The sequence below is a fragment of the Girardinichthys multiradiatus genome, chromosome 4 (genome assembly GCF_021462225.1).
Source record: "Girardinichthys multiradiatus isolate DD_20200921_A chromosome 4, DD_fGirMul_XY1, whole genome shotgun sequence".
NCBI lineage: Eukaryota > Metazoa > Chordata > Actinopteri > Cyprinodontiformes > Goodeidae > Girardinichthys > Girardinichthys multiradiatus.
The window spans coordinates 16,997,812-17,009,909 of NC_061797.1; the positions used below are offsets into that span (position 1 = coordinate 16,997,812).

General features: G+C 38.8%; 1 protein-coding gene across 2 annotated transcripts; it reads left to right on the top strand.

Moving 5' to 3' along the window:
- Nucleotides 1–5,172: 5,172 nt before the first annotated feature.
- Nucleotides 5,173–10,502, top strand: rlbp1a (retinaldehyde binding protein 1a). Of its 2 annotated transcripts, XM_047362644.1 has the most exons (8): nt 5,173–5,290; nt 6,287–6,327; nt 6,642–6,770; nt 6,865–7,069; nt 8,468–8,646; nt 8,732–8,890; nt 9,501–9,611; nt 9,711–10,502. In XM_047362644.1, the coding sequence occupies exons 2-8, from the start codon at nt 6,319–6,321 to the stop codon at nt 9,855–9,857; spliced, it is 939 nt and encodes a 312-aa protein (XP_047218600.1). In that variant the 5' UTR covers nt 5,173–5,290; nt 6,287–6,318; the 3' UTR covers nt 9,858–10,502. The 2 variants fall into 2 exon arrangements, with proteins under 2 accessions (XP_047218600.1, XP_047218601.1); XM_047362645.1 differs by lacking the exons at nt 5,173–5,290; nt 6,287–6,327 and having other exon boundaries at nt 6,630–6,770.
- The last annotated feature ends 1,596 nt before the right edge of the window (nt 10,503–12,098 follow it).

Below are 12,098 nucleotides of genomic sequence, written 5' to 3' on the forward strand. Positions count from 1 at the left end.
CGGAGCCAGTGGATATTATGACGAGACTGTAATGAAGGCAAGAGTACAACAGTTGTGTTTTATACACTCCACTTTATATTTCTTGATTCTACTTGATTCTCACTTTTGAGATGAATTAGAGCGAAGGCTGCAATTCTGGTTTTTCATCTAGCTATGAACACACTCCTAAACCTTGTGGAAGATGTTTACAGAATAGTTAAAGTTGTTATTGCAGGCAATGGTGGGTCCATCAACAAATCTGACCTTATAGATTAAGAAGGGGAGTCACTCTCAAGCTTCCCTGGTAAGGTCTATTCGGGGGTTCTGGAGAGCAGGGTCCGTCGGACAGTCGAACCTCGGATTTAGGAAGAGCACTGTGGTTTTCGTCCTGGCAGTGGAACACTGGACCAGCTCTATACCCTCAGCAGGGTCCCGGAGGGTTCATGGGAGTTCGTCCAACCAGTCTACATGTGCTTTGTGGACTTGGAGAAGGAGTTCGACCGTGTCCCTCAGGGAATCTTGTGGGGAGTACTCCGGAAGTATGGCCCTTTGATACAGGCTGTTAGGTCCCTGTACGACCGGAGTCAGACCTTGGTCCTCATTGCCGGCAGTAAGTCGGACTTGTTTCCGGAGAGTGTTGGACTCCGCCAAGGTTGCCCTTTGTCACCGATTCTGTTCATAACTTTTATGGACAGAATTTCTAGGCGCAGCCAAGGTGTTCCGGAGATCCGTTTTGGTGGCCGTTGGATTGCTTTATGCGGAAGATGTGGTTCTATTGGCTTCATCAACTCGTGATCTACAGCTCTCACTGGAGCAGTTTGCAGCCGAGTGTGAAGCAGCCGGGATTAGAATCAGTGCCTCCAAGTCCGAGGCCATGGTCTTGAGGCGGAAAAGGGTAGAGTGCCTTCTCCGGGTTGGGGGGGAGGTCCCGCCTCAAGTGGAGGAGTTCAAGTTTCTTCTTGCATCCTCAAGTTTCTCGAGGGAAAAATGGAACGGGAGATCAATAGACGGATTGGTGCTGCGTCAGCAGTGATGCGGGCGCTGTACCGGTCTGTTGTGGTGAAGAGAGAGTTGAGTCTCCCTTAGAGATAGAGTGAGAAGCCGCTGCTTCTCCACGTCGAGAGGAGCCTGTGTAGGTGGTTCGGGCATCTAGTTAGGATGCCTCCGGGACGCCTCCCTGGTGAGGTGTTCCGGGCACGTCCCACCGAGAGGAGACCCATAGGAAGACCCAGGACACGCTATGGGACTGTTTCTCAGCTGGCCTGGGAATGCCTTGGGACTACCTGGCCCAAGTGGCTGGGGAGAGGGAAGTGTGGGTCTCTCTGCTTAGGCTGCTGTGGCGCGACCCGACCCCGGATTAGCGGAAGACAATGTCCGATAGATGGAAAAAGCAAACACGGAAGAGACCTGTAATACTTTTTCAAAGCACTGTAAGGTAGATTACGGTTTATTACAGCATTTTTTCACTCATCTTTACTGCAAATAATAAGATTACTTGAAAATAATGGCTAAAGACACTAGCATTCATCTGGCAGGAAAATAATGAACTAGAAGATCATATTGATTTTGATAATTATTAATGGGGGAGGAGGATGATGAGCAAAGTGAAGTATAAGGATTTCTGGGAAATCAACGTAGTTGCAAATATGTGATTAAACTTTTTTGTTTTTTTTAAGTATAAAATATCTTCACTATCAGGTACATCCCATCCTGCATCAGAACTGTATTCCAGAGGAAATAAAAAAAAATGTGTCTGATGGGGCATTTGGAGACATTGTTAACCCCTGGTCACTGCTGTGAGGTAAGAGGAGGTCACCCATAAACATCCACTAATGAGCAGTACTTGTAGGGGGACAAAAGCGTGGTAAATGCGCCAGTTTAAGAAGAAAGAGTGCTCAGTTTGTAGAGCTGGAAGTTAGAGCGTTCAGCTGTGGTGGGGGATCTGTTTGTCCAGCTCATTAACCTCGTCTCAGTGACAAAACTCCACTGTATTCTTACATTTTGCTCTCAGAACTGAAACACATTGTTTACTGTTAGTGTTAACATGTTGTGCCACTTCCTGCAGCTGTGGCGGTGATAATGATGTACATTATGCCATAACAGAAACAAAAACACAAAGTAGATTGATACAATTAATACCAATGGAACAAAAACAGGAAATGTTCTAGCTGACATAAAAACTGGGAGCTAGATCTGTCTGTGTCACCAAAGACTGCGTCTTACTATATAGAGATCAAATTTCACTACATGTTTTACTCTGTTCTATCAGTAATTAGGCTAAAACGAGTTTATTTTTAACTCTTTGAAAAATGATGTTACCAGCAGCTCTTAGCTATTTAATTCCAGTCAATTCCAGTCAATACATGTAGAACAGAACCTGCTGCTATCTCAGTGACAAATCTGTATTATACTGGCTCGTGAAAGTATATATAGCCCTAAAACCATTCCACAAACTTCAGTGTACTTTATCATTGTTTTAGAGCATAATTCAACACAATGTACCACATAATCCTGAAGCGGATACATCATTTCATAATTTCTTTTACAAAAGATGCGACAAGTGTGCCTTGTATCTGTATGTAATCTCTTTACTTCGATACCCACTAATAAACTCCAGTGGAACTAGATAATTTCGAATCTTCCTAATCAGTAGGAATCAGGAAGAAAGTCGTGGTTTGATGCAGGTTTAGATTATAAAACAATATTCCAAGTTTTAAACATATCACAGAGCTCTGTTCAATCCAGTATCCAAAAATGGAGTATAGTCCAACTACAAACCTACTAGGACATGGCGGTCCACCTACACTGACAGATGATCACAGAAGCAGCCAAGAGGTTCATTGTAACTCCGGAGGAACTGCAGAGATCTACAGTTCTGCTGACAGGACATCTATTAGTCGTAAGCTTTGCAAATCTGCATTTTATGGGAGAGTGATAAGAAGGAACCCCTTGTTGAAAGAAAGCTGTAAAAAGTTGCATTTAAAGTTGGTCAAAAGCCACATAGAAGACATAGCAAATATGTGGAAGAAGATGTTCTGGTCAGATGTGACTAAATGCAGAATGCTATGTGCGGAGGAAAAGTAACATTGCAAATCACCCATAACACACCATGCATAAATACAGGGCAATCCTGGAAGAAGGTGTGTTAGAGGCTGCAAAAGACTTGAGACTGGGGTAAAGGTTAACCTTGTAGGAAGAACAATGGCACTAAACATACATCCAAAGCTACAGTCAAGTGTTTTAAATAAAAGCATATTATTGTGTTAAAATGGCCCAGTCAAAGTCCAGACCTAAATTCAATTCAGAATCTTAGGCAAGACTTGAAATTGATGTGTACAGATTGTCTCCATCCAGATGTTTATTTGCAAAAACATTTGTAAACCATTCCTTCTATCTCACAATAATGCACTTACTCTTAGACTCTCTCTGAATAAAACAATTTGAAATCGCTGGTCATACCAATAAGAAATAAATACTTCTCCTTTACAGTTCCTTTCTAATAGTTTTGCCCAAACGTAGGTGAGTAACAATGAAAACAAAAACAAACGAGGCTTTAAAAACTGGGCAGCTGAGATCTCATGTGAAAAACAGTTCCTAGAATGCTAACAATTGTGCTTCTAAAGTTATGAATCAGCAGCAATGTGCCCCAGTCTCATCATTCCTAAGACATGATAGCAGCAAATTATGAGAAGGGAACATTTCTGAGCTTCAGATTTGATTTGAAAAGTTTAGGAAGGAGAAAATGCATTCTTTCCTTTCGCTTCATGCACCTTGAATACGCTGAAAACAAAGACCTCAGTTACATTAATGGCTCCAGTCAAAACAGAGGTGTGGTCAACCTCGTTTTTCTGTTTGTAGGCCTTTTAGATAATCAATATAGTCTTAAAACATATCCTGTAGCAAACAGGAAGCTGGTAAAGAGAGGTCAGAGCTAGTGTTTCACGTTAATGATTTCTCACTCCTGGCATTACCTGGGAGGCTGCAGTTTGTACCAGCTGCAAATAATAAAGCAACTACTGATCTAAACCTATGTACAGGAAAGTACAGGAGTCCAAGCAAGCAGAAAAAGAAATAGTAAATAACATTATATCAAACTAAAACTAATAAAAGTTCATGTCTTAATCTTTGTTACTGTGGCTGGTGGCTGGTACCACAACAGAGGAGAGGCCGTCTGATGCTGTGCAATCATGGATAAGTAATCCATAATCTGGGACAGAAAACAAAGCTGCCCCCCTCTGAGAAGGATTGCAAAGAATGTCACGGGAATGTTTTATGGGAAACTAAAAGTGTGAGTTTTCCTTCACAGAGGACAAGAGTTGAGTCAAAGCCTGAGCTTCCACGTCACATGTGTGCTGCTTAACGTCCAGTCCTACATGGTGGAGAGAAAAACAACACAGATTTAAAAAAAAAAAATGATGTTTTCATCATTTTTACCTTTATTTCTAGTATTTATGATGGTATTCTTCTTACAGCTAATGAAAAGAGTATTTAAGATAGAATATTACATCAGACCAACAAAAAAACATTTTAATGCATAAATGTGGGCTTAATAAAAAGTATGTTTAATATCTGTCTAAAGGTTATTAATTTTAAAACGTACATTTAATTTGATGAGCAAGCCTCATCTGAACACATTCAAATTAATTGCATGCAACTATATGTATAGCAACTGCTCAGTTGCATGCAGGTAAACAAATGTATGAAAATGGGATTCAAAATACTTTCCAAGGGGAAGCATTCATTTAAATTGTTTTCATCGAATTGTATTTTTTAAGAAATGTTGACTATTTATGTAATTTTGTGCTATAGTTTAGCTTTTTTTCAGACCCGTGTTTTCAAAATTATTATACTTAACAGAAGCTATAGTCTATATAGTCTATATGTCTGTAAAGTTAGAAGGATTTTAAATTATTTTGTAACTGTTATGGAATAGGTTGAGCAAACAATATGGGACAAAGAACCACAAATGACAAAAATATTTGCAAGAAAACAAAACTAGACTATTTAAAGGTTATGTGAGGGAAAATACAGATTGGAAAATTACAGAAACATTGAAACAATGTTATCCAAAAATGTGGCAAACAAAAGTCAGATTAAAAAATCTGACCCCAATAAAGATTCAAAACGTAACTCAAAAGGTCTTCTTCCACACAGTCTGCATCGTGTTGATTAGCTACTCTCTGTAATCCAATGTATCAAGTTTAATCCATCTCTGAGTGACGCTTTCAGGAACTCCCTCCCCTCCTGGTCCTCCTGGCCATGCTCCTGTCCTCTGCCATTCTCTGTGGGACTCTCATCCTGTCTGCAGAAGGTAAGGCTGCTCAGCTTTTAGGTAAAAACAACAGCCAGACAGGGAGATCAGCAAAGACAGACAAATACTAGATTCGAGCTCTTTAGTGATTTTCATCAATAAAAAAAATAATGCATCTACTCAATTTAATGTTTGGAAAAGGCTTTCAATTAAACTTTGTTCTGATTTTAATATTGCAATAAGGTTTAAAATCTATATAACACACATTTAAAATGGAGAGAAGCTGCAGAGCACTGTTGAAAAGATCCTGGGTTCAGATGCTGAATCCCTTTAAAACAACTTTTGAAAGGAAATGTTTTATTTTTATTAATATTTAGCTTTATTAGCTTTTATAAACCCTAAACTACACAGGTGTATTCAACCATGTCAGTAACTGTCGTATTTATTTGTATATTAAAGTTGCAAACCACAGCCTATAATTCTAAGAAACTTTCATTTTTATGGTACACTAAATTGAGTTTTGTTTTTCCAATTTTAGAGATATAAACATCTACTTCTTTCCCAATAAAAGACATTCAGATTGTTAACTGTCTGCTGTAGCCCAACAGCAAAAACTTACAATTAAATATGGATCTTTGTTTAAATGTAAAACAAAACTCAAAAGTTAACAGATAAAATTATAGCCTCAGCTGATATTTCTGAATGTATATGCCTGTAAATCTTCTTACCTATGAAGCAAAGAAGAAAAAATAAACATTTCTGTGCTGCAATGTTATACTAAAGTATTTTACTTAGTTAAAAACATTCTCTCTTGTGCATTTCAACACTATATGTTGTCTTGTACCTGTTATTTAGAATCAGTTATTCTAGAGAAAGATAAAAACTTTACAAAACCAAAAAAGAAAACATTTTGCTTTATCTGTCCTTTGTGTTCTCATAGATTTTAGACAGTGGTTCTGTAGTGGGTCGGAGAGGTGATTGATTTTTCTCTGGCCAAGTTTAAATGAAAAGCCTCAGACCATGTCTCTGTTTGTGCCAATTGTTCTCTTTTTGCAGTGACTGTGTTGCTGCTGTGAGACGCTGCAACCATGGCTGCTGTAAGTTGGACTACTTTACACATTTCAGCGCTGGTGTTCCCCTTGTTTTGACCAGTAATGAGTGACTGGCCTCTGTTCACTATTTAAAAAGCATTTGTTTTGTAAGGTTTGAAATTGTCAGTGCATGACGCTGTTTAGTGCTGGTATTGTGCCAGTAGAAGCTGGACCTTGAAGTTGCATTTGGGCTTTACCGGTCCTTTCTCTGATCATGTGAAACTAATGTTCATCAGCTCAGAGGGGGTTTAGTTTCATGTATTGATATTGGGTTTTATGTTAAAGTGTTAATCTAAAGCAACATACTCATGTTTGGGCAGACGGGAACTTTCCGTATGGTGTCAGAGGAGGAGCAGGCCATGAGGTCAAAGCTGGCGCACCTGACAGTGAAGGATCATGGGCCGGTGTTTGGACCCTGCCACAAACTGCCTGGCCACACTGTGCAAAAGGTAGAATATTTCTGAAAGTTGTTTTCTCTCTTTCTGCAGCCATTCTGCTGTTACATATAAAGTCCTTTTCTTATTTTTTTGTTGTTTTTTTCAGGCGAAGGATGAGCTGCATGAGACAACTGAAAGACGGGCGTCATCACTGAAAGATCTACGGGCCATGATAAAGGAGAGAGCGTCAGAAGGAGACGACTTGGCCAAACTGGTGCAGGACCGCTTCGGGGACAAACCGGACTCTTTGCTGGTTCGCTTCCTCAGAGCACGAAAGTTTGACGTCACCAGAGCCCATGAGCTCATGAAGGGTGAGAGAAAGAGGCAGCGTATCTCCTGCCTACATCCCTTTATTTTCACTTTAGTTATTATTGATCGCAGTGGATGAAAACAAAGGTTATAAACTCTTTAGTGTGTTACATTAAATCATACAAAACGTTTCCTGTTTTAGGTCAACTGGGATACAGAAATTACTTCACTGCGCTAAATGTCAGAATAACGAGATATACATTTTTTGATGCTTTCTTCAAAGTCAGAAGTTTGTATACTCTGAGATTATTATGCCCTTAAACATTTAGCCAGGGCTTTGTAAGCCCTTTATAAGTTTATTTTACAGGATGGGAGTTAAAGTAAGCCACTCCTGTGGATGTATTTAAAGGCAACATCTCAGACACACTGATTTCTCTTGTCAAAAATCAAAAAAATAGTTCAAGACATCAGGGAAAGAATCGTGGACCTCCAAAGGTCTTGACCAAGTTTTGTTTCCTAATTTTATGCATCTCTGGAACAGTGGGTTTTGTATTCATTAATTGGGAGCCTCTGCATGTCTTTGAGGACACAAAGCCCTCCTTTGTGTCCAAATTGGACACCAAGTTGGTTCTACTTGTTGGCCCTTAGTGATATGCTGGGAACATCCCCATGCCTGAGCTGAGCAGGATGTATTTGAGATCAGAGGAGATTAAAAAGCAGAATACACTTTGATTGGACAGGAGGACACCCTCTGCTGCGCTTACTGGTTCAGCTCCATGAACTTAAAACATATCCTTTTATTTCACAATCCTCTGTATGATCATATAGTTGTTGTATATTTTTGCAGCATTCCGAAACCATTTAATTACTTAAAGGTTTAAGCTGTACATTTCAGTAGCAGAATTTACACTAAATTAACCAGAAATGTATCCTCCATAATGAAGTTTGAGGTGATCCATGGTCTAATATCTCAAAACAAAACACAGAAATAGAAGGAAAATAAAAACATGCTTATGTTTAATTTAGATGACAGCAAAATGTGGTATGTGAGCATGCTCTGAAGGGTTAATTACCAACACACAGACAGATTTCTGTTGGTTAATTGGTGCGTCGGTACAATAAGGCTCAGCTCTGAAGGTACTGTTAATGGGTCAGGTTCTGAACACAGACGGTAAATAAGACCCAGTGTGAAAGTAGGATGTTCATTTTTTCAGTTTTGATGTGCTGGTAGTGTACAATATACAGCAGATCTATTGTTACTTAATAAAAAAGATAAGCTAAAATTGAACCCAAAATAAAAAACTTGGCCAAATTTTATTCAATTGTCTTCAACACAGCCAAAGTTACACAAAAATGAAATGAAATAAAAAAAAAAACACAACGTGTGAATGGACCCAAAAAGGTTAAAACTTTGGAGAATACTTTATGTGAGTGAGCTTTATGCTTGGTGCATCCTCCAGGTTACGTCCGCTTCAGGAAGGACTATCCCGAGCTATTTGAGAACCTCACCCCAGAGGCGGTCCGCAGCACCATCGAGGCAGGATACCCAGTAGTTCTGCCCAGCAGAGACAAATATGGCCGTGTGGTTCTGCTCTTCAACATCGACAGCTGGGACCTGGAGGAGATCACCTTTGACGAGGTGGCTGTAGACACAATGACCTTGAAGTCTTGAAGAGCTTTGAGGTCATTCAGCTGAATAAAACATGTTTTTGCATGTGTAACAGGTGCTGAGAGCATACTGCGTGATCCTGGAGAAGCTACTTGAAAATGAAGAGACTCAGATCAATGGCTTTGTCCTGATTGAAAACTTTAATGGCTTTACCATGCAGCATGCCTCAGGGATAAAGACGGCTGAGCTCAAAAAGATGGTGGACATGCTGCAGGTCAGACCACACCTACAGGGAATGAAATGACCCTATAATACCAAAAAATATGTCTTTTGATACATGTGCATCTGAAACATCTACTTCTTTAACAAAGTTGTCACTTTCCTCAAAACCCTGCTGTACTGAATTATATACTTGCCTTGCCTTTTGCCCTCTGGTGGAAGATCATGATACTACAAGAAGCAAGTGACAGAAATCGGTCTTTAATTGGGTCCTACAGCAAATAATGACTTCAAATATCATTAAATGGGTTCCAGAAGAACTGTGGTGAAAATGTGTGCTTCATTGGGGAAACTGCAGGTTAGATATTTTTTAGTGGATCTTCATGACTTAATTTTTTTATACATTTTGAACTTCATTTGCATTTGGAATAATTTAGTGGAAGAAATACATTTTGATTAGAAGGTGACATTTATCTCAGTTGTAAGTTTTCAATATATAATATCTATATTTAGATGGTTGTTTTGTTAAAAGCATCTAATTAGAAGCGTAATTTTCTAAGTACAGAATGTTCTAACACTGACAGGTGGCAGACTTTAAACCATCTTAAAGTTTTACATCAAAGCTGTGTTTCAGATGTCTGCTTTTGTTGTGCATTACTCTGCAGGACTCATTTCCTGCCCGTTTCAAGGCGGTTCATGTTATTCACCAGCCCTGGTACTTCACCACTACCTACAACGTCGTTAAACCTTTCATGAAGGCCAAGCTGCTGGAGAGGGTACTAACAAGGACACACGAAGCTGCTGTCCACTATTTATTGAGTGGGTCTATTTATTTGATATCAGAAAGCTCTAATACTTTCCCTGATGCTCCACAGGTGTTTGTTCATGGTGAAGAGTTGGACGGCTACTTTAAAGAATTTGATTCAGCTATTCTGCCTTCGGATTTTGGTGGAAAAGCCCCAGTGGCTGACTACCAAGCCATTGCCACCCAACTTTTTGGCTCTGAAGACACTGCTCTCTAAAAGAATGTGGACAATGTTTAAGTTAGATTTGTTTTTTAAATTTTTAACTGAGGCATATGAGAGCATAAAGGAAGCAGGGGTCAATCTGCAGATAAGAATGAGGTATAAATGGGGGGGGGGGGGCTTTAGATATTATAGGGAATATTGTTAGTATTTACTCCATGGCACTGGTAGTACTATTTGTTGTTGATTTGGCAGCATGATGCAAACAACAATCCCATTAACTTTGGTTTGATGTTGTTTGCTTTAAAAGTCATTTATATAAGACTTACGCTGGGTCAAATAAAGCGTGAGTGCAGAAGTTGCTGTCTTTCTGATTTTTGTGCTTTACAGTATTCAGATTGACTTTATGAATGGTATGCATAGTGATAAGGTGATGGGTCTGCCTTAAACTACTGGGTCAGGAGCAGTGTGGTGCCTTCAGAAAATTCCCATTTGGCAGCCGCCTTGTTTTTATTTTAGCAAACATCATGGGAGATTGAAATGCCTTTTTTTCCTTATCTGCTCTTTTTGTTACATTAAACTGAAAAAAAAATGTTAATATAGACATTTATGTAGTTCTGTAATAGTTAAATTTTTTTATTTGTTGATCACCTTCTATTTCGTTTAACTTGAAAGTAGCAATAAACCCAGTTTACAGCAAGAGCATTTTTATTTTATTTTGTCATAAACCATGTTTAGACTAGACTGACCTACATAATCAAGCCTAAACCTCTAACATTGGTTCCCTGACAGGAGCTACTTCCACTGCATGTATAAAATATGGGATTATGTTTTTGTCAGAGACTGTCCATTGTTCAAGTCAGTGGAGCAAAGCTGAATGTGAATGAGTTTAGGTTCCTGGAATTCAAAATTACACTTCTGGATTATTTTAATACTCTCGGGAAGAACTGTAGGTAAATAAACTTAATAAGGTTGAACCTTTTCTACACAGCTTCCAGGAATCATTTTATTCGGCGGTTAGGCTCTAATGGTTATTCAGACTTCATCAGACTTTCATGAAACCTTGTATGAAAAGATCTCCTCTCAGTCTGATACTATCAGGGATTGCATTTAAGGTTTTCCCTTCCACATTCCAGCCAACCGAGGAAAGACAGGAGGCAACAAGTGTCTGTCTAGACTTGGATGTGTCAATTTATGAGTCTTTGGATCCCAGATGGGACCACATACTTACATAATAGTAGATAAAAGATATTTGCTAGGTTTAGCTTAAGGTGGTTCCCAGTGAATTAAAAGGGAAATAAAATCTCAGGTTCTGCTGTCTCTTTTTAGTAATGTCTGCAGAAAAAAAGGGTCAAAAAGGTTGCAAGCAGACAAACAGGCAATGTTGATGAAATCGAAAAAAAATGTAAACATTTCAAACAGTGTCACTGGACACAGCTCATCTGATGTGTCATTTAGATGGGCAACTTAAAAAGACTGCTGGATTTTCCTGACACTTGAGATGTTGCTCCAGTGAGGAGAAGACATGAACTACAAATGTTGAATCAGGACACCATTCAGGATGATGTGTTGGCAAAGGTTAGCTAACCAGCTTCTAAACATTAGCAAATAATGAGACCTTGGCAAAAAACGTCTCAAATACTTTAAACATAAATTCTGCCATTGAAACCATATCAAGAATTTATTATTGCATGGGATATGATACCCAATTAAAAATGTAACATAATAAACTGATTTAACTGTCTAGTTTTCTGAATTAGAAAGAAAGCAAGTATGTGTGCAAAACACCAGTTCTAGCCTGCACTATAATCTGTCTGTAACGGCCTTACCTCTGCAAACACTGAAAGCCATAACATTCTGTTTCCCACTAGAACTGGAGAAGAAGGTCTGTGTGACCCAAGGAAAAAATGAAAAGGTTCAAAATGTCTCATATTTGAGGGTCGTGTATAACACCATAAACTTCTTAACATGAACCAATTAAAACTCTCTAGAGGCTCTACAGCTCGTCAGACATTTCCATTCAATTATCATTGACCCAAAGCTTATATTATTTTTTCTTTTTAATTATTTTATTTATTTGAATCATGCTTTTTCTAAGATAGAGAAATTACACAAGATACTTTAATTACTTTTAAAGCAAAAATTTGGTGCACAAGTTTGAAATTCTTGTGTATGTTCTGTAGTCCAGACAGCGTCAACATTATACATCCAGGTTCAATACTGTATCTACATGTACACTCCCACCAATATTTGAATAAATGTTTCTCAGCAAGTTGCGCCTCAGCACAAAACTCTATT